The sequence below is a fragment of the Poecilia reticulata genome, linkage group LG6 (genome assembly GCF_000633615.1).
Source record: "Poecilia reticulata strain Guanapo linkage group LG6, Guppy_female_1.0+MT, whole genome shotgun sequence".
NCBI classification, from domain to species: Eukaryota; Metazoa; Chordata; class Actinopteri; order Cyprinodontiformes; family Poeciliidae; genus Poecilia; species Poecilia reticulata.
Window position 1 is genome coordinate 28568227 of NC_024336.1, and position 22476 is coordinate 28590702.

General features: G+C 37.6%; 1 protein-coding gene across 2 annotated transcripts in view; it reads left to right on the forward strand.

The window, feature by feature from the left end:
- Positions 1 to 420: 420 nt before the first annotated feature.
- The window catches only part of nlrc5 (NLR family, CARD domain containing 5), a 33057-nt gene continuing 11001 nt past the window's right edge, over positions 421 to 22476 (forward strand). For both annotated transcript variants that reach the window (XM_008412667.2, XM_017305091.1), the window contains exons 1-32: positions 421 to 1211; positions 2601 to 2944; positions 5770 to 5820; positions 6330 to 6407; positions 7423 to 7608; positions 7701 to 7855; positions 8668 to 8799; positions 8887 to 9202; positions 10075 to 10516; positions 10645 to 10807; positions 12172 to 12302; positions 12880 to 13111; positions 13197 to 13438; positions 14800 to 14883; positions 14971 to 15054; positions 15142 to 15225; positions 15393 to 15482; positions 15725 to 15775; positions 15859 to 15888; positions 16418 to 16501; positions 17105 to 17188; positions 17279 to 17368; positions 17550 to 17630; positions 18016 to 18099; positions 18202 to 18285; positions 19384 to 19473; positions 19740 to 19787; positions 19881 to 19910; positions 19985 to 20068; positions 20153 to 20236; positions 21378 to 21467; positions 21602 to 21661. In XM_008412667.2, the coding sequence (XP_008410889.1) occupies positions 2617 to 2944; positions 5770 to 5820; positions 6330 to 6407; positions 7423 to 7608; positions 7701 to 7855; positions 8668 to 8799; positions 8887 to 9202; positions 10075 to 10516; positions 10645 to 10807; positions 12172 to 12302; positions 12880 to 13111; positions 13197 to 13438; positions 14800 to 14883; positions 14971 to 15054; positions 15142 to 15225; positions 15393 to 15482; positions 15725 to 15775; positions 15859 to 15888; positions 16418 to 16501; positions 17105 to 17188; positions 17279 to 17368; positions 17550 to 17630; positions 18016 to 18099; positions 18202 to 18285; positions 19384 to 19473; positions 19740 to 19787; positions 19881 to 19910; positions 19985 to 20068; positions 20153 to 20236; positions 21378 to 21467; positions 21602 to 21661 (3872 nt within the window). In that variant the 5' untranslated portion in view covers positions 421 to 1211; positions 2601 to 2616. The remainder of the gene's footprint in view (positions 1212 to 2600; positions 2945 to 5769; positions 5821 to 6329; positions 6408 to 7422; positions 7609 to 7700; positions 7856 to 8667; positions 8800 to 8886; positions 9203 to 10074; positions 10517 to 10644; positions 10808 to 12171; positions 12303 to 12879; positions 13112 to 13196; positions 13439 to 14799; positions 14884 to 14970; positions 15055 to 15141; positions 15226 to 15392; positions 15483 to 15724; positions 15776 to 15858; positions 15889 to 16417; positions 16502 to 17104; positions 17189 to 17278; positions 17369 to 17549; positions 17631 to 18015; positions 18100 to 18201; positions 18286 to 19383; positions 19474 to 19739; positions 19788 to 19880; positions 19911 to 19984; positions 20069 to 20152; positions 20237 to 21377; positions 21468 to 21601; positions 21662 to 22476) is intronic.

Sequence of the window (22476 nt, forward strand, 5' to 3'; positions counted from 1 at the left end):
ATCTTATTCATATTGCCATTCCCTCTCGCTCCCTCAGATCATCCTCCTCTATCCATTTCACTGTCCCCTCTGCCCGTCTCACCACCATGGGGAGCAGAGCTTTCAGTCGCTCTGCTCCCCAACTCTGGAACTCATTACCACCATRYCTTAGAAACATAAAGTCATTATCACATTTTAAAACCGAACTCAAAACACACCTTTTTAGATCTGCCTTTTCCACATGCCTGATTTTACATAGATTTTATATAGATACATTGTTTTGTTTTATTTATTTCTATCTATTTTTAATTGTTATATTTTATTTGTTTCTGTCACTATTTTTTACTCTTGTACGGTGTCCTTGAGTGCCAGAAAGGCGCCTTTGAAATAAAATGTATTATTATTATTATTATTATTATTATTATTACAACCAACACAATAAATTAATTGGATTATGAAGTCTCTGCAAACAAAATTGCCCTTCAAAACATATTCGTCACCAGAATGGAGGTTATCAAGCACATTTCAATTTATGATTGATTTCTTATTGCGACAGGCAGTATTTATGTCCCACTGCATAGTCAAATAAGTTGTGAAAGGGCTTGCCATACAGTTCAGTAGTAGAGGAGGAGGTGCCTGGTTTAATTCTGGGCTGCATGTCTTCCACTTAACTAATAAATAAAAGCATCCAGGTCCACAACAAATTTTTAAAAAACAATTTCGGAAAGTTCTTATTTTTGTATGCCAAATTTGGTACATTAATTACTTCATCAAGTCATTTATTTATTATCTAACCAATATTGGCAGCATCGGTCCTCCATAGTATCCGTCCTGCACAGCTTTAAACTTAACCTTTTATTCACTCACTCTCCCTGCTGACAGACACCTGACAGAAATAACGTAAAGTTATTCTAAAATTCACTGCAGACAGAAAGAAGCTGCCGATAAGGTCTGAGCTGCGTCTTAAGGAACCACCACAGAACCATTAGAACCCTGTTACAGACTGGGATCAAGTCCAGAACCATCCAACTGGATCAGAACAGTTGGAGCATAAAGAGTTTATCCCAGTCCAGACCTGCTATGCCCCTTATCCCTCCTTAAAACACCCGGAGTTCTGCCCTGGTAAAGAAACGAAACCAAAAATGATGCCAAACTCAGCCTTTGCGTGGTTTCGTTTTCAAGAAACGAAGAGCCTGACTGCAGCGAAGAGCGGTCTGCGACAGGAGCTGGTGGTAAGTCTTCTTCTCCTGATTCTCAGGTTTATTCCCAGCAGGTGAAAAGTGGAGAAGCAGCTGCAGTCTGAGGCTGTTTGAGCCCGAGCTGTTTCAGCGGGCTGCTTGGAAATGACGCAGAACTCTGCTGATCGTTACCTCAGTCGACCTCGGCTGTGAGTTATTTCAGGACACGGACAAAGCCATGTAGAGTCTGCATGTGTCCCTGAAGAGATCCGACCGGCTCAGTGAAAACGCCCTGGATTATATGTCATAAGAGACAAACACGAGTATTTCTAATTGATATTAGAGCGTTTTATGTGAGCTATTTGCATTAATACGCATGACGCAGCGCGCAAACCCGCCGCACCCCCTTAAATATAACCAAGCAGAACTTAATTAGCACAAACTGTTAACGACCAAAATACCAAACTGAGTTTTACTATAAATTAGCAATAAAAACAAAACAGAACCAAAAACTTAAACTTCCTGACTGCAGATTAATTTAACTATTTCAGACAAAGATATGGATCACGTGGTCTGCTTCCTGTTTGAATTTTTCTTATAAATGTTTTCGACAAATAAGTGGGTTATATTACAATATCGTTGTTGTTTCTAACTAAAGCGGGTATTATGATAGTAATATGATTAGAAGTGCACTAATCAAATTGTTTTGTGGTTAATTTCTGACCTACTGATATAGATTTAAACAGTTTGCAAGTTCTCCCTAAGAAAAATCATTAAGTCAGACTGATACTTTAGCAAAACATTAGTTTTAATAAAGTTGCTTGTTCTGTTAATTATTTCTCAAAAACTTTAATTTATGATGCAATAAATTTACTTATCGCTTATTGCGACAAGCTATAACAGTGAGATTTCTGCTGGCATTTCCACTGGACTATTCTACACCATATCAACTTTATTTACAAAGCACTTTAAAACAACCACAGCTGAGACAAAGTGCTGTACATTAAAACACAACATAACAATAAAAAAATAAAAACGTACAGTTTAAAAAACAAACACAATTTAAAACTAGATCCCGCTGGAGTTGAAAGCCAAGTAAAATAGATGGGTTTTAAGATGAGCTTTAAAAGTGTTCTAAAAAATTCTAATTCTAAAAAAAATAAAACAGAAAAACTTTACCTTCCTAGCCTGTCACCTAATCTCTTTTTTACAGTTTCCCTTCAGTTTTACATCTTTTATTCTTCCACTGGCCTCATTTTTAATACATTTGAGATACTAAAAACAGTTTTTTTGAGTCTCCTTCACACCGTATCAACTTCCACACAGAAGAGTGTTGCTGTTTGGGAAAATTTGTTGCAATTACAGTTTGTATGGTGCAACCACTGATCGGAAAACATGGATTTGTATCTTTTCTTCTAATTATCGTGTGATTTTGTGCTTCAGCTGATGGAGTCAGATCATGGATGAGGAGCTCGACCCTGACGATGGAAATCCAAACTCCGTCTTGGCTCAGGAATACTCAGAGCTGGTCGCCATCCTTCGCTGTCAGTTGGACTCGGTCATAATGCAGCTTATTCAAACGGTGCCGGGCGGTGCCGTGTGGCTGAGCACACAAACAACCGGCGGTTTGGCTGCACCATCGGACCACATCGAAGCCATGCTGCAGTACTTCAGACACGCCAACACTGCAGAATGCAGCAACTTCCTTCAGAGGGTTTGCCTTCTGTGTGAGGGCATCCCCATGCATCTGGAGTCGAAGCTCATGTCGGTGGCTGGATATGAATGCAGTGAGTATGCAGAGTTTGGGAGAAAATCGTTACATTTACTCAGACATTTACTTGAGTAATTTCATTATAAAGTATCTCTACTCCGACTTGAGTAAAATGTCTGGATTTTCTACCCACTGAATGAAAAACAAACATGTTTTAACCAAAGGTTCACCAAACACAGACCTGCAGTTTTTGTTAAAGTTTTTTTTATTGAAAGAAACTGATTTGGAAAAAAAAAATGTGTCTGATTTTGTTAGGTTTTTATTTTATATGAATTATTGTATTTTTGGTCCTTAAAATACCAAAACTTCCACGTAACTTTATAGTTTGGTGTGTCTGATGATGTAATTTTTAAGTATTATGAATAATTTCATCAGTTACTGAGTACTTGAAGAAACTTTTTACCAAATACTTTTTTTTACTTCTACTTGAGTAATTTCTTGGATGGCTACTTTTTACTTATACTTGAGTAAAAATATGTTGAAGTAGTGCTACTTTTCCTTGAATACATTTTTTTTATCCACCTCTGTGAATATTAAACAGTAACTTTTGGATGACCGATTTGCATAATTAGTGGTTAGTTTAAATATTGTTGACTGAAGGAAAAAGATCTGAACTCAGCTTTGCAGCCTGCAAAAAATAAAAAAAAATATACAGGAAACCACCTCACAGTCAAAGATATGCAGCGGTGCTACAAGCTTCTTTGACACGGAAGTGTTTTTCTTTTTTCTAACCAAACCGATTAGGGAGTGGCAAGAGAGCCTGGCTCAGTGAAATTCCTTGTTGCTGCCAATCTTTTATAAAGCTGATCTTTGACATACCTATGTCAGGTTCTTGTTGTGTTTTTCCTTTCGTTTTGATTGGAAAGTCGTGATCCTCTCCAGACTTCATTTAGTTCAAACCTCTGAAGGTTGAAACCTGGTCCACACATAGACGGATATCTGGGAAAAACCAAAACATTTTTATGCACTTTGGTTTTTCATCCACACAAAAACTGTGCAAAAATAAAAATAATCTAAAAAATTAGAAAAACAAGGGGGAGATTTGTGTTTGTGTACATGGAAATTTATTGACTTTGACAGTTTGATCCTATTTTATTATCATAATTTATGTTAGTGCATTTATTATTAAATGATAAGTATTTTTATTATTCATTTACAGATAAGAAAGTTGAACACTCAGAAGAAGTTGTCTGATTTGAATATTATTTGGTAAACAGGCAGATTTAATTTGCAAGTAGTTTCTCGTACAATATTTTACTTAACAAGGCATGTTCCCATGTTATAAGAAAAATATAACATGGGAACATGCCAGTGTTATTTTTTAGTACTTTAAAAAATAGCATTAAGAAAATATTGACTTATAAAAGCTCCTAAATATTGCTGAAAATGTACTTTTAAGTTAGTTTTGTCTTATTTCAAGTGTAATAAGATATTTACACAGGTAAATTGTGGTGTGGTGTGTGGTGTGTGGTGGGCTTCTGATATTATTGGTCTCTGATATTATTGGTCTCTGATATTATTGGTTGCACGATTATAAGGTAGCCAGTAAAACCACAAGATAGCGAGTAGTTTTGCTTCATGTTAGCGTTAGCTGTGCTTTTGGCAGATGATTGTTGTGTGAGTGTTTTGCGGCGGATCTGAGACCAGTCATACTGTAGTATTATGTTAATGATATCTTTGGCTGCATTTCTACCCTTCATGAAACAACACCTAGTGACATTGTTCAAGAAGAAAACCAAAACCTTTGCGTGTATCAGTTCAGAATAGAGTAGAATAGAAAGAGCCTTTATTGTCCTTCAGGTGTGCCAGCAGAAACACGACGGACAAGTTGAAGCATGCAGATTAGCACTCGGATGAAGATCTAAAAACAGAAAGTAAGATTATGAGACTCTACAGAAAGAGCAGATTTACAGCACATGAAACAAATTATGTACAGAGATTACAAATTGTTTACTTTCATTAAAATAGACAGGCAACTGAGTAGGATGATTAAAACAATATATGGAATATATGGAAATATTTGAGAAACTGTATAAATAATAGCAGGAATGTAAACATTTGTTGAGCTTAAGTTTGTTGGGAGCAGCGATGGTCATAAAATATAACAGCTGCAGGGAGGAAGGATCTGCAATAACGCTGTGGACCATGGATGAAGCCGTTTTTCACTGAAACAGTGCAGCAGCAGCTTCATGCACTGTTTGAGGGGGAGACATTGTCCAACAGTGATGTTGTCTCACCTGTCTCACATCAACTGCACCAGGTTGGACACAGAGCTGGTCCTTCTGATAAACTGACGTAATCTTGTTTTGGTTCCAACGTTGGGCCATTTAATGCCTGTTGTTTTAAATCTGAACACTTCATGTTGTATTAAGTCGCTGGCAAGTCGAAAATGTCGCATGTTGGTCTTAACACAAATCAGGTTGGTTTGTGTGGAACATTAAGTCCTGTCAGATGTTTGAAGGAACTTTTAAAACATTCCCATTCTGAATAGTGCATCTGCACTGGGATCAAGACTGTGAATTTTAACACTGTGTTGCTTTAAGACAAGCTGCTTAACATCTCATTTTGCTAAATAAACGTATCGCCATAAAACTTCATCAGCTGCTGCCAGTTCTGTCCTATTTATAATGCCAACATTTATTTCCTCTGATTCCCTTTGCAGACAGATCTGCTTTCTGCACAGGGACAAAATTACATCCACACTTGACTTTTCTTTTTGGGAGCTAAATTAGATCTGAATTGCTTTTGTAAAGAAGACAAATATGAACATATTCTTTCCAATAATTAATTCTTAATAAATGATTTATTTAATGATTAATTCTTCTCTTTCTGCTTGTTCAGATGATGCTTTGAATAATCTATCAACCGGAACATCATGTTTGGAAAATGAAGGTAATTGATGATGATCATAATTAAGTTTTCAGTTATAAACAAGTTTAACCGGAACAAAAACAGGTGCAGCAAACGTCAAAAGCAACAGAAATCAAACTAAACCTGATCAGACAGAAACCTGGTATTACTTATTTAAATTTCCACATGATCTTTCTGCTAACGTAGCTCTTTTTTAATACTCAGCTATTTGCCAAGTTTAACAGAACTTAATTAATTCTGTTGAATGGATTAAGTTTCATATTACTGAACTCACACCGATTAAAATGTATAAAAATTGAAAATGAAAGCAGCGTTTGTTTTTGGACAGAGCTGCACATATTCAGGATGTTTGAAGGTTTTGGTTTAATGTCAGGAATTTACTCTAATTTAAAACCTTAAACTAATAACTAAGAGATATAGTTCTATATTCTGCAGGCGCTTGCAGGCCTGTTGTTATTGTTATAGCATCTCTGACTGTCTGTGTTGAAGTATTTTATTTCATGCATCTTCTGCACCCTTCCTCATGGTAGACGCAGCCTCCAGTGTGACGGATCAGCAGCCGTTAACGCCGCCTGCAGAGGAGCAGCTCACCAAACGCCCACGGATTGGTACAACACACACACCAGACCCTAAAATTTATGCTGCTGTCACATTCAGAAGCTAACTTTAGGAAAGTCTCTGAATAATTCAGGAAAGAATAGAAAGATGCTGCCGTAAATCCTGTTTGATTCTCATAATTTTTGTTCTTTTTTATTAAAATGTCTTTATTGAGAGTAAAGTTTAACTGAAGTCAAATTTCTTCCTTGTGTGCAAGTATAGTTGAGTCTGATTTTGGTTGGTGGCTAATAGTTTGAATTTTCAAAAAAAAAAAATTTCAGTATTTTACAATTTTGTCCATGAAAATGAAACATGAAGATAAGAATCAGATTTATTGGGTTTCATATGCTCTCAGCTTTTAAATGTAAATATATAAACTTAGCTTAGTTCCTGGCTGCTGCAGCATGTGTTGTAATCTACCGCAGCAAAAATGTTTGCACATTTTAAAAAAAAGAAGCTAAATGATTTGATTGGGTGAATCATAACTTCAGTGACATCACAGCAGGTTGCTTAATTTTTCTCTTTTCTTGTGCCAGACTTACCTCCAGCTTTCAGCAGATGGTATTTTCCCCATCTTATGCAGGCATACTTTCCCCTAAATGTGTATTTAATGTCTCATTTACATGTATCCCAGACATTTGCACAAATTTAGCATCACCAAAATAATTTATGATTTTCTGTCTCAATGTTTTTAGTTGACATAAAAAGTCTATTTTGGATTTTGAACAGTCAATATGAGGTCTTAGAATAACCATATTCTACTCTTTATTAATACAAATATTATGAATTTAAAACACTAAGTAACAAAGTTATGGCTCTTAACATTCTAAAGAAAAATGCTTTGAAACCTCTGCTTATTTTTGTTGAACATTATATTATCGGTTTTAACTCAGATTTCAAGCAGAGACGTGTGAGAATCCATCCTGCCTCAAGGCCAAAGAACTGAAAGTGAAACTGCAGTCGTATGTTTGGATCCTGCAGTTTATTAAATGATCAGCTTGTTTCGTAAATTAAACCTACCTGCAGATTACTGGGAGCAGTACAAGGCTGAAGCAGCAGGTTCCCTGCAGCAGAGGTGGAGGCGTCTGTCGGAGGGCCTGCTGAAGGATGTGCAGCCGGACAAAATCTGGGTCAGCATCAGAACTGCAAACAGAGCCAGGGACAGACCGGATCAGACTCCCAGCTCTGCAGAGAGAGGCGGCAGAACACCGGGTCAGGACTGACTTCCTGCTTCCTTTCTTAATCAGTGAGAAAAGTCCACATTTATTGAAATGAATCCCTCAATCATTTTTCACCAACTTTAGAGCCTGACGGTGACGACGGGTGGCCAGAGTCCAGACTGACTCTGGAGAGTTTTCTTCAGGGATGCACAGGAAAAGTGACGGTTCTGGCCGGCCAACCCGGCTCAGGAAAAACTCTGCTGATGTCTTTTATCGGGCAACAGTGGACTAAAGGATTGGTAAGTTCAATTTTCTCATTTTACTCACTATAAATGACTAATGTGCATTTAAAATGAAGTTCTTCTTGAGCTGCTGGAATATAAATACTACAGAAAAGGATTAGAGCCACTGGAAAAAAATACCTGAATTTTGATTTTTTTTCTTCTGAATTCTGACTTTAATCTTCTGAGTTATGGGAAACATCAAAAATCTGAGATTAAAATAAAAATAATCTGAGTTTAATGTCAAAATTCTGAGTTCAAATACTGAATTCTGACATTTTTTAAATTTCAGAATAGAAATTCTGAGATTAAAGTCAGAATTATTTTCTTTCAGTAACCAATAAAGACATGAGAAATGTAAAATAAAAATGATTTGCAGGAATAAAAAGCAGTATTTTTTCTTTTTATTTGTGGATTCTTTGTGAGAAAGCAGCCCAACCATAAATCCAATCAAATGCCCTGCAGGGCGAATGAAACAGAAAATAAAATTACATTAAGAAAGTTGCCCAACTTGCCCCTGTGGAAAGTACAGGATAAAAACTGCAAACACATTCATTTGGGTATAAGCGCCTATCTGCAGTTTGTTTGCTGTAAACTTTTGCTGAAATGAAAGTAAAACTAAATGGTCTCTCCGGCTCGGTTTGCTGTAGTTGTTATTTTCATTGTTAAAAGGTTTAAACGATGCTTCACACAAAAATAACTGAAGTTTCTAAGTTTATATTTACTTCACTCATTAAGCATTGCTTTGTTCCTTCGGTAGGATGACAGTTTTTATGTTTCCTGTTCCGTAATGGGAGGTTTTCATGCTTTTATTGTTCCATGTCATCCAGGGCCCCGTCCCTTCATCCCATCTGTTTGTCTTGCTGGAGCTTCGTCAGCTCAACCTCCTGTCGGACCCTCTCTCCCTCTCTGAGCTGCTGTTTCACCACTACCTCCCAACTAATGGAGACAATGAAGCAAAAGTACCACAACACCTCAAACACCGTTTGAACGTAGCAAACAGCAGATTAAATGTTTTAAAAATGACCGTCTTTTCTTTGTTGGAGCAGCAGGCCGTTGTGGACTACCTCCTTTCCAATCCAGAGCAGAGCTGCTGGGTGCTGGACGGTTACGATGAGTTCCAGAAAAAACTAAAGAGACACAGAGTTCAGAACGAGCGTCTGGACTCAGAGAAACCTCTGCCTGTGGCAGAGCTCATCTCAGGGCTGCTGAGCCGGCGGCTTCTCGCAGGGAGCACCGTGTTGGTCACCAGTCGAATACGCGACGTCGTAGATCTGGACGGTTTGTCCGACAAAGTGGGGCAGCTGCTGCCGTGGGACCACCGTGAAATCAAAGAGTGTGTCAACAACTTCTTTAGTGCAAAAGGTTCATATTAATTCATTTCATTCTACTAGAGTTGAAAACCTGATGAGGGATTTACTTCTACACTGCAAAAACAAACTCTTACCCAGTATGTTTTCTCTAGTTTCTAGTGCAAATATCTTTTTATATGGCAAAACTAACTGATACCTTTTCAAGCAAGATACAACAGTTTGTTTTAAGTCAATAATTTGTCAATATTGATATAAAATTTCTACTTCCAGTGGCAGATTATTTCACTTATAATATGGGAAAATGTCTTGTTATAAGTTTAATAATCTGTCAATGGAAACAGTACTAATTATAATCAATATTAAGGATTTATTGACTTAAAACAGCCTGTTATTTCTGGCTAAAAGTTACTTTTAAGTTAACTTTGTCTTGTTTTAATTGTACTAAGATATTTATACTAGAAACTAGATAACCTTGACATTTTGAGAAATGAACGCAGAAAATAAGAGTTACCTACCAGCACTGTCTAAATCTCCTATTTATTTTTTTTATCCTTGTGAGAGAATTAATTATTTGATCAACAGCAAAGTTTTCAAATGAATATACATTTTATTAACATTTTATTTAAATGTAAAGATACAAATTATGAAGAAAAGAATTGCAAAAAATGCAATGGATAAAAATTGACAATAGTTTTGCATATTACTGAGTGAAATAGGTGTTTTCTGCTGCACAAATTAGTTATTAGTTTATCATTTACATAAACCTTAACTTATTCTAAAGCAAATCAATTTGCTCAAGTCTTTTTCCAAAGATTCAAAGATTTTTCCAAATATATCCTTGACTCTGAAATGCCTCATCAGTTCTTAAATATCAGGGCATTAATATCTGTTTTAACTTGTTATTTTCTCCTTTCTGCTGTTCAGATGGAAATCTTGCAGCCGATGCAGCAGAAATCCTCTTCTCCAGCCGACACCTCCTGGCCATGTCTTCCCTCCCGGCCCTCTGCAACATCTGCTGCGTCTTTCTGCAGCATTCACTGCACCGACATGCAGAAAAGACAAAGATGCCAGAAGAAAAAGCAGTTGGAGTAAAGAAAAAACCTCTAGAAATAGAGAGAAAAGACGCACAAACTCCTGATGGAATGGGTGGCAATGAGAGTCGCTCCCAAAAAGCACAACATGGTGAAAACAGTGAGGAGACATTAATGGATGGAGCAAAAAGCAGATCCACGTTTTCTTTCACATCAGCACAAATCCCTTCAACCCAGACTCAGATCTACCTCGCTGCTGTTGCTGCATTTCTTAACCGGCACCCGGATCAGACCGGAGGAAATGACGCAGCAGAGATCTCAGGATTTTCTCAAAGGCGAGGATTAGAAAACACAGCAACACAAAAACTAAAACAAAACATTTGGTTTTTAGTTAAAATCTCCATAAAACTACACTTGGTCTGTATTATATTGTCAGCAAATTTGTATTTGTTTCTTTGTGCAGTGCCAAGTTTGCATGGAAAACTGTGAGTCTTCCTGCTGCTGAGCTGTGTGAGCTCAGTCGGGTGGCGTGGAGAGGCTTGGAGGAGAGCAGGATCATCTTTTTGGATGAAGATGTTCCTCTGCAAACCTTACAGTCTTCAGTCAAGTCAGGACTTTTCTCACAGGTCAGACATGGTTTCACTTCTCTGGAGCTCTTCCATTGCAAATGTGCACAAAACTTTACAACAGGGCTAATAAATAGTTTATAGATTATTAATAACTTTATTATGCTTTAACTTTAAAGGGGGAGAAGGAGAGTGCATGCTAAAACAATTACATTTACAAATGCTTATTATGGTTACAAAGTAGTCTGAAATTAAACTCTAGATAAAATATATAAGTGAACAGACTCACTAATTGGCAAGAAACCGGTAGATTTAATCTCCTTCTCACCCTTAATGCATAATAAACAGTTATTAATTATTTACAAAGTGCTCAGAGATTAAGTAATAACACGTAGGTGAACTGTTTATTAGCCATCTATAAGGGGAGCCTTATTGTGAAAACTGTATCAGCGTTTCCATTGACCATAAAATTGCGCAATTTGACATTTTGAAAATAAATTTTCTTAATGGAAAAACCCCAATTTTGAAAAAAAACAACAACATTTTATATAAAAGTTTTACTTGATTTACTGAAAAGTTTTATGTGGTTTTATTGGCTGTATTAAAATTGGTTTATTTAACAAAACATCAAAGGAAACACTGTTCGCATCACATGAGCCACTTGTGAAAACCACAAAGAAGAAGACGACAGGAAGTGTTAGGATGACGTGTCGTGGTTTTTAATGACTTATTCACTCATTTATGTGCTTACTTACATGTCTATTTAATAGAAACACAGCAATTGCAAAGTTGTGTTTCTTTTTTACATATGCAGAACATCAATATCAGGTACAAACATTTAGCAAACATTAAATTAAAATATCATTAAAAAGTTACAATTTTCAGTAAGTCGTGTCAAACAGGGGATCAAATTAAACACAGAAAGTGTTTAATTAGTTCTTTTTTTATTAATATAAATGATTCTGACTTACAGATAATGATCATGTCAAAAGTGATTCTATCATTTCTGTATGTGTGTCTGATGTAATTTTATTTTATTTTTTGAGAAATGTAACTTTGCTCCTTTTACTGGGAAGGTATAAGCTACAAAATGTTTAAATCCATACTATTCTTTACTGACTCTTTTTGTTAGCTTCATTATTAGACGATCTTTCACCATGTGAACAGTGTTGCTACTTTGTCAGTTGGTGGTTATAATTAGAGGAAGTGAATGATGCAAATGACTAACCAATAAAGAAAACTAAATGTTAACATTTAAAATGACTGGAGTTGGTGGTAAAAACCTTTCAATTGCCATGACAACTTCCTGTTCAATCTGTTGCAGACATTATGTTCAGCATGTCATAAATCATTTTCAATGCATTTTAACTCCAGTGTATTAGCTTCAAACCATAAACCAACATGTCTGTGACTCTCCCTGTCAGGTGGAGGTCAGAGGTCGTGGTGGCGGTGTCGTCAACGCTTACTGCTTCCTGCATCTCACAGTGCAGGAGTTTCTGGCTGCACTCAGGATCATGACGAGCAGTGATGTCAGTGATGCAGACCTGAAGAAGAAGTATGAAAAATATATTTTACATACCTACGTTCCCTTTGATCGGCTCAGCTATGACTCGGTCAAAAACATTAAACATAAAGACCTTTAAAAAGTTTGTTTGCAAATTTGGTTTCACGCACAAATCTGATCTAAAGACCAGGTGCAGATAGCAGGTGCAAATTCACTCAGCATGTTTGCCTTCATGAATATGCAAAATATATGTCGATCATCAGAAAGTTCAACATAATTGGAGGAGGATGTGCAAATTGTAATAGTTTATCCCCTGAAATGAGATTTATTAAGCCAGAATTAGGTAGCAGGTGCTGTTTGTTTCTGTGGCTTTAATTTGCACATTTGAATAGCAGGTGCAAACTGGCATGCTAAATGTTTGCAGTGACTTTGGCAAAAGGGAGGCATAATGACAGAAGACATTGCTTGTTAAAATAAATGAAAATAAAATTTAAAATTGATTAATAATGTCTTCCAGTAGTGTCCATTTTGAGCCGCAGGATTGCCTGTAATTTCAGTTCATTATCACTTTATGCCATTATGACCCGGACAGCCAAACAAACAATATATTCCCTGTTTGTTCTCTCAGATTCAATCTGAAAACTCGCTGGACGACTAAATCGGACCAGAAGACAGTATTCACTGATTCCCTCTACCTGTACGTCTGTGGTCTGGCTTCGTCAGACTGCACTCCAGCTCTGGAGGTCGTCGCCAAGGCAACGGGGTTAAAAGCAGCCCAAAACTGGGTCCAGAAACGCCAGGCCCTTGTCCTAAAGTTACTGGAAACTCTGTGCCGCAGTGCCTCTCTGACTGGACCGAAGGTGGTTTTTAAAAAAAACAAAACCTGATTCATGAAATTCAGATTTTGGTTCTTTTTAATGACTTTCTGCTCTTGTGCTGCGACAGATTTTGCAGCTTTGCCATTGTGTTCAGGAGAGCCAGAACCAGCAGCTGGCTCAGCAGGTGGTGAAGGTGCGACCCACGCTGGAGCTCAGAAACTTCTGGCTGTTACCCAGTGACATCGAGGCGCTGGCGTTTGTGGTCAACTCGGTCGACACCAAAGGTGTCGGTTTGGACTTCGGTGCTTGTTCCATGGAGCTGGAGTGTCTGGACAGCCTGTCCAGGTGCCAGTATATTCATTACCTCAGGTACGAACACATTAAAACACATTCAAACTAAACTGATTCATGCTCACAGTTCACATGTCTCACACCATGAGTGTAAAAGGCAGATAAAATGCAAGGTAACACTTTATTTGAAGGGGGTGAATAAGACTGTCATAACACTGTCATAAACATGTCATGAACATGAATATTTATGACTGTTGTCATGAAGCGTCATTCGATAAATTATGACACTTTTAATACAAAGTTGACATTATTCAAAATGTCTTTGACAACTTGACATTAACCATTAAATCATTACTGATATACATTTGTTATAAAAGTATTACTGATTGCACTTTAAAAATTAGATAACTTTATGTTATGGTAAAGTTTAAACAGTAACGATTTATTGGTTAATGTCAAGTTGTCATAAAGACATTTTGAATAAAGTCAACTTTGTGTTAAAAGTGTCATAATTTACCGAATGACGCTTTATAACAACAGTCATAAATATTCATGAAGGCTTATTCATGTTCATGACATGTGTTATGTCCTAGTTATGAAAGTGTTATGACAGTCTTATTCACCCCCCTTCAAATAAAGTGTTACCAAATGCAACATATCCGTCCAGATGCATGCACTTTGACAACAGTCAGAATTAGTTCCACATGTGGAAATGTCCTGCAGAGGGAAAGCATCAACAGTAGATTAAATTTATAGATTAGAGTTATGAGGACCCAGCAGACATAATTTCGTCCTTTGGGAAAACAGCTTTCTACAGAGCTAGCTTCAGCGTGTTGTTTCACACACGGTTTGGTGAATTTAAATAATCAAATTCAAATAACCTGAGATACTGAATGCAGAGACGAGCTCAGGCAGATGTTATTATGAAGGGAATAAATCATGAGAACAATGCAGCCATGCTTCCTTCAGGCAGGTTTAGCCCCAAAGGCTGATTTAATATAAAAATATTATGAAAGCCTCTAACACAAAGATGTCCAAAGTGTGGCCCAGGGGCCGTTTGCGGCCTTTGAAATGATTTTGTTTGGCCTTAGCCACAAGTACAGAATTTGGCCAGAAAAATGGAAAACAATTGATGACCCCAAACAATAGAAAATTCTCTGTTTATCTTTTAATAAGTCAAGCCCTTTCCTTGTTTTGGCTCTTTAATAATATAATGATTAAATAAAAATAAAAAAACAGGTGAAACTGTACAAAAATAGGAAAAAAATCACAGTAAACAAATTTTTAATTTAATGAATTTTATGACCTGCCAGTGCTTTAAATTTTCAAGGCAAAAAGTTTGGATGCTACTGCTTTAACACAACACAACTTCATACATTACAGTGTTTATTATATATTGTCATGTAACAATTTCAAACTTCCTTTTTATTTCATTGCAGTTTTCGGAGCCGTAAGTATGGTGATAAGTTTGCAGAGAAGCTTTCCTCCGTTCTACCTCGATTCACAGCGCTGAGGAAACTAGAGTGGGTTTTTGCTCCATACTTTACTCAGAATATAATCTGAGTAATCTGTAATTTTTCCTTTTTAAATCTGATTTGTTTCTTCACCAGGTTTTGTGGTGCCAGTCTGAGTTCTGCAGGAGCTGCGAGTTTGGCCTCCGGTCTGCAGAACTGTCCCAGCGTCACTGAGCTCAAGTAAATTTACAAGATAAAATATCTCATATTACAGCTGAACATAGATGACAGATGATAAGAAGAATGTTTCTCTACTCTTTGCTTCAGTTTTAGTGACAACAATTTGCAAGACGAAGGAATCCGACACATTGTGGACGTTCTTGAAAAACTACAAAACCTGGCATCTGTAAAGTAAGTCGGCTCTGCTCATAAACGTTCAGGCTTTCTAACGCAGCAGTAGCAGACTCCATGTCTTTTGTTATATTCATGTGTGTGTGTGTGTGTGTGTGTGTGTGTGTGTGTGTGTGTGTGTGTGTGTGTGTGTGTGTGTGTGTGTGTGTGTGTGTGTGTGTGCGCAGGCTGGGAAGAAACAACACGTCTGTAGAAGCAGCAGAGTGTCTTGTTAAACACGTCTCTTCTTGCTCAAACATCCAGCAAGTTCATGCAGAGTAAGAAAAAACACAAAACACACACAAGTTTGTACTTTTAACCAAATTAGGATTCTGCAGATGGCAGTAGTACCACAGGGACAAGGCAGAGGAGCTTGTCTCCTGTTATACCGTCATGGTATTATGACAGTTTTAACAAATATGTAAAAAAAAACATGTTTATTAAAGTTACGCACTGCAGCGTTAAGCCTCAAAGAAAGCAATTAGTGATCTTAACAGATTTATTGTCTCCGTTCTTGTAGCGGGATCAAAGAGTTGACTCTGACTTTTTCTCAAAAATCTGAATCAAACAGGTGAGTTTCATAATCAGCAAATAAAATAATGACATTAACGTTAAGAAGTTCTAACCTTTTCTAAAATGTTTTTCTGTTTGCAGCCTTAAATTTAAGCCAGAAGCAACAGTGAGGTACGATGTTTCTGTAGTTTAATATATTTACTGCTGCTTTTCCCATTTCCTTATGAGACTTTGCTCCTAAAATAGTTTTATGTTTAAATTCAGATTTCAATAAAAAATACACAAATCATATTTACAATTGTATTTTATATGTTACCACTGTAACAACACAGTGCCTGATGCTGTGAGAAGTTGTGCAGATTTTATACCCGCAAAACGAGGACAAACAAGTTTGTTCATCCATCCACTTCATTTCCTCCTAATGAGACATTATGCAAGGATTTGGTTGAAAACTTTGTCTTTCAGTTGTTAATGAAATTATATCCAGAGTAAAATAATCAGATTTAAAAAAGAAACAGCGCTTTTTGTACATTGTACACTACATTCCAGCTGCAGTTAGTTGGCATGTTTGTGCAGGTGGATTTTAGCACTATTTGCTTTGTGAATCTGGAGCAGAGAGTCTGAAAACGACACATAGATGTAAAATGCAATGCAGTTACTTGGGGACAACCCTATTTGTATTAAACTCAGATTTCCTTAGATTGTTGAACCAGAAGTGGACTAAGTCTGGCATGCAGAACCTCGCCAAGTCGCTGGCTCGCTGTCCCTCCCTGTCTGAGCTGGAGTGAGTAACCGCAGACACACTGCTGATTTTTATTATTAGGAAAATGTAACCTAAGGAGGTTTGATTCAAAGTCTGGATCTAAATCAGATTTAAATGATTGAAATGATGAAAAACTCTCTAATGTGACAGATTTTATTAAATTATCCAAATTGGGCCAGTTGGCACAATTCTTGATGCTAGCTGTTTTTAGCCAGGTTAGCTTTGCTGGCTTTTCCTCATTAATAAATTCAATGCATTATGTGGCAACTGAGATTATCACACATTTGTCACACACTGTGTGTTAGGGGTGCACCGATTTATTGATGCTGGCCTAAAAATCAACCACTGTCTCTTGAGCTCTGCAGTAAGACAGGTTTGACTGACCGGCCCACCAGGTCACGTCTGCAGTTAACAATAGTCACCCTCCTGTTGCCAACTCAGCAACTTTCTTGCTATATTTAGCAACATTTCAGTCAAAAGAACTGGTATCGGCCAAAATCGGCTCAGGCTTTTTAAAATCAGTAATCTGCGATTGGCTAGAAAACTGCAATCAGTGCCACCCTTACTGTGTGTCCAGGGCTCATACTTGTTGAGTTTGACTTGCTGTCTGTTTGTGTTGTTCAGTCTGTCTGGAGGCGAGTGGGACGAGGAGACTTTAAAAATGCTAACTCAGTTTGTGCCAAACTTCAGCATCACTGAGAGGATCATGTAAGTCAAAACTCCATTCAGTAAGAACAACATGCATGATAAATATGGAAATAAACAGCAGCGTTTTGTTGTTTTTGTGTTTCCTGTCAGATTGAATGACAGCTGCTCCTCAGTCCAGAGTCTGGTGATTCTCACCGCTTTGCTTTCTGACTGTCTGTCTGTCATGGAGATGAACATCAGGTACAGAAAATGACTTTTGACACGTTGCACCAACTAAATGTGGAATCACATTACGTCGTGTTTGAGTTAACCCCTAACAGGTTTCAATGCAGCCAACTGTAATCTGAGATCACAGACCTGAAGTAGTTTCATGTAATCCGGTGTTGTTGCTGCTCAAACTTTACTTTTCTTTACTTCTCAGGCTGCAGGATCCAGTCCAGGTGTCTGTTGTGTTTTCTGGAGGGAGAGAAAAAACTGCAAATGTTTCCTCTAAAACACTCTGGTTTGTATGGAGATACTTTCACCCTTCCAGATTTAATTTCAGTACAATATATATTTGTTATTATTTAAGTGTTAACTATTTAACCTGAACATTAGATAGGCATTGCTGTTTCACCTTTTCAGCAGAAAATCGTCTCCACCTGTTGGACTTTGAGTTGGGTTTACCTCTAATGGAGGTTTAGTGATTTTAGTTCACAGACTCCAATCACTGAAAGCAACCATCCTGCAACGTTTAGGGAGGATTCACATCATCACCGTTTAGTTCGCTCTAATCCAACTCTAGTCTGGTTCGTTTAGGGAAGTGTGAATGCAGCAATCCCTCATGCTGAGCATGCATGCAGTGACCGTCTATTGATAAAAAAACTTAAATCTGCTTCCTGTTTCAGCCTCAGCTGCTGTAATCTTCAGCCCATCGACCTGGAAAGAGTTTGGAGAAGTTTGGGAGCGTCGTCTGATCTCTCTGATTTGGAGTAAGACTCAAAAACACAAAAAGGGTCACATAAAAAGAGAAACTGACAAGGTTCCACTGAATACATCATAAATAACTACTTCCTCTTGTTTGTTATTTTCAGCTTGTCCTGTAACAAGTTAGGCGACAAAGGACTGAAGAAGTTGTTGGACTTCTTGCCTCGTCTAAGCAAAATCCAACGAGTAGAGTAAGTTTATCAGCTAATCTGAGGACATTGCAAGTCTGCCGGGTAGCTTCATTGTAAACTGGATATAAATACTAGGAATGTGTCATATGAGTGAAGTTTCATCTTTGCTTCAGCTCGACCTGCTGTGCTTCCTTGAAAAGTTTAGGATTGATTTATGGGTTAATTTTTTTTTACTCAAAATCTTAAAGATTCTTAGATAAGATTTTAGTCTGATGAGTTCTAACTAGGGGCTGCACAGTGGCGCAGTTGGTAGAGCTGTTGCCTTGCAGCAAGAAGGTTCTGGGTTCAATTCCCGGCCCCGGTCTTTCTGCATGGAGTTTGCATGTTCTCCCTGTGCATGGTGGGTTTTCTCCGGGTACTCCAGTTTCCTCCCACAGTCCAAAACCATGACTGTCAGGTTAATTGGCCTCTCCAAATTGCCCCTAGGTGTGTGTGTGTGTGTGTGTGTGTGTGTGTGTGCATGGTTGTGGGTCCTGTGTGTCTCTGTGTTGCCCTGCGACAGACTGGCAACCTGTCAAGGGTGACCCCGCCTCTCACCCGGTACATTAGCTGGAGAGGCACCAGCACCTCCTGACCCCACTCAGGAGGTGCTTAGTAGTTAGAGCTCAAAGTTCTAACTACTTTGAGCTCCTTTCAGAATTAACAGTTTTAACTCTGTCACTTTTAATCCAACTAAGCTGCTCAAAATGACTGCAAACAGATGTGCAATCTTTGAAAAGCTGCTAGGTTGCTAGGTAACGGGGCGTGGCTGGGGTTGCTAGGTAACGGCTCAGTGACTACATTTAGAAAGTTTTTGAAACAGTTCATTTTCCAGACACCAAAAAGCAATAACTTATTGCTAAAAAACCAGGTGGATGTTTTTTTAAATGCTTGAGTTGTTTTTTAGAAGCAGTAAAACTCAAATGGAAGTACAAAAATGTGCAAAATGTGGATTTTGTGTAATAGGTCCCATATAATCTTCATGTTCATTCTTTGTGGTTTTGTTGCATAAACAATGGAAACCCAGAGCTGATGTTGTCCTACCAAACCGGTTCTGAACAGGTTTCATGTTGTGACCTCTGTGGTTTCATGATTCAACATGATTTCTGTGTTTTTCAGTTTCAGCGGTAATGACGTCGCCGTGGATGGAGAGGTGATGCTGGCGGATGCATTAAGCTCCAGCAACAGGTTAACACACGTTTACATCAGGTATCGTCTAATTTTCATTTTAATCTGAAGCACCAAACGTTAATGTTTTTGTTGTCATTGTTTAATGACAGCAGCCTGTCAAAAAAACAGCTGCATAGTTTCATTTAAAGCATTTTTCTGTTTTTAGAAGCACTAGAACTAGAAATGAAAGTACAAAAACTTGAAGTTTGCATGATGGGTCTCCATTTGATCTGTTTTCAATAATTGTTGTTCAGTATTTTTTGTAACATAAAATCACTGCATTATTTGTTTTTCTGCTCTTGAAGTGATGGAAGAAAAGGCCAAGTGATGCTGCAGTTCAGCTCTGACACAAGGTAGAAAAAAGTTTCCAGTAAAAACTTTTATATTTACCATAAAAGTTTACAGTTTAAAATGAATATGCTTTACTTACTTTTCTCTCATTTTAGTAACGGCAAACTAAAGACAAAGTTATTCAGGTACAGTCAGCTAAGCACATTTTTGCAATCATTTAAAGGAACAAATTACTGAAGTTTGTTTTTCTGTTTTTCAGAATTAACGGAAGATCCCTGACAGCATCGGATGTAAACAAAGTGTGCAGGAAACTGGTCCAGTGTCGCACCAGTTTGGAGCTAGAGTGAGCTCAATGATTGCATATCCATGAGCTTTTTATTCATAACATGAGTGTGCAGCTGCATATTTACGATCTTCTGTGTTTTAGGTTTACTCAATGCTCATTCGCTGAGAAATCTATCGAAAATCTGCGGAGAGTGTTGCCAAAGATGTCAACACTGCAGAGACTAAAGTGAGACTTCAACATCCACACAGAAACCAAAAATGTCTTTTGTTTATTGAATGTTTCACAAAAAGTTTAAACTTTTACTTATTAACAGTTAATAAAGTCAACAGCCGAATCTCAAAAGTCCCAGAATTTATTCGTTGTTCTGAAATGTTTGTCAAAGTTCCAGGAGGTGAACGTTAAGTTCCATAAAGTAAAGATCTGGAAAGTATCATGTCACAATCAAGCGCATATTAAAACCCCTGAAAATACTGTTTGTGTTTTGAAAAATATTTTGTGTTTTCCAGGAAAAAGAACCTCCAAGTTCTAGAAAGCAACTTGTAATGTTCCAGAAAAACATTATATATTTCAGAAAGATTCAGAAAATCACTAGTAATTTTGAAAAAAAGAGTCTTGAAGGTAACCAGAAAACTAACATTTTAGGAAAGCATCAGATTACAATCCGCCCGGTTGCTAAAATTTCCTTCTAACTCCCAGAAAAGTAAGTTGTTAGTTCTGTGTAAATTGTAAATGTTTTCCAAACTATCCAGAACATTTCAGGAAAGCAAACTGGAAGCTATGAGGAGTATTAACAAAAAGTAACTTCTGGAAAGGAACATCTGCGCTCTGACAGAGAAGTAAAATGCACTCTGACTTCTGGAAAGTAACATGTCAAATACTAAAGTTTATCAAATCACTTCGTAATGAAACCCAGACCCTTAAATTTCCTCCAGGTTTGAAGTTTCAGGAAGTGTATTCCACAGAAAAGTGGACCAAAGAACTAAAGAGCTGGAAAAACTCAGAAACAGGCAAACAAAAAAAAAGATTTCTTTTTTTTTAGGTTTTTATTATTTTGCAACCGAAATGACTACAATTATTATTTGCAAGAACTTTGTTGAATGTGAATCACAGATTATTGACATAATGTTAAAAATTAAAAAGCAAACCAAAACTTTCTCATGTGTATTTTTGTCTCTTTTAATTGCATGTTTGTGGAGATTAATACCAGAGAATACAAAGCTAAGCTTCTTCCTACTTGTTTAGTTTAAGTCACATGTAACGTTACTGTTGGTTTTACCTGCTTAAATAAATGTTAAGGTCTCATATTTATCAAAGTATCTTTATCTGTAGCTTTGTGGCTAATTAATTGCTCTTCCTTTGTTCTTAGTGTTAGTAACAGCAACCTGTCCACTTCTGATGCGTTAACGCTGATCAGCTGTTTCCCTGAAAACCACCGAATCTCATCCGTGGAGCTCAGGTATTACTTCAACATGTCTCCATGGAGACAATGCATGAAAGTGTTTTTATATTTTAATGCGTAATATTTAAAGATTTTTTTTTTAAATTGTGCCATTGATGCCATTTAGTTAATTATTGCTTGTGACTCTTCAGTCCACAGGGCGAATCCTTCATTCATTTTGCTGGAGTTAAAGCAGAACAAGTCAACTGCAGGTGTGAGAGCAGCAACCGTAAACTTCTCTAAACGCTTTTATGTCGGTTTTCTGCTTCACTCGTTATTACCGTAGCTTCATCTTCGTCTGGTTTCACTTTTCATCCCCCTGCTAATGTATGTGTGTGTGCGTTTGTTTGTAATACCTTGTGGGGACGATTTTCCTGACACATACTACGTTGTGGGGACCAATTTCTCCTTGTGGGGACTGGAACCTGGTTCCCACAAGGGGAAATCCTGTTTTTGGGTCAGGGGTCAAATTTAGGGCTAAGGTATGAATTGAGTTTTGGTTAGGGTTAGGTATGTGATGGTTAGGTTAGGAAAAGGGTAAAGGTCAGGTTTAGGCTGTAGACGTGAAAGGGAGTCAATGGAAAGTCCCCACAAAGATAGCCACGCAAACATGCGCGTATTTGTGTGTGTGAGAAACTTTTCTGCACACACTTGCTTTAAACAGGAAATAGTAACCAGTTTATTTTGAAAGTCCTGCACTCATTGCTGCACCTCCCTTCAGTTAAACATGTCCATGTTTGGTATCCATGGCAACATCAAACTCCAGAAGCTGATAAAACGTGTGAGTGATTTGAGCCGGAAACATTTGAGTTTATGCCTCTGGGCTGCAGCACAGACGTCAGTGACCAGGCAGGAAACGAAACAAAAAAACATTGTATGGAACTCTGGTAGTGCCAAAAAAGCATATATTTCGGTGATTCTATTTTATCTTTCATACCTATCAAGTCTACTGTTTCTTACTCCCCTTTCCTGCTGTGCTCCCATATTAGTGTTTTCCTGCAAATATCCTGTATTACACCCAGTATCT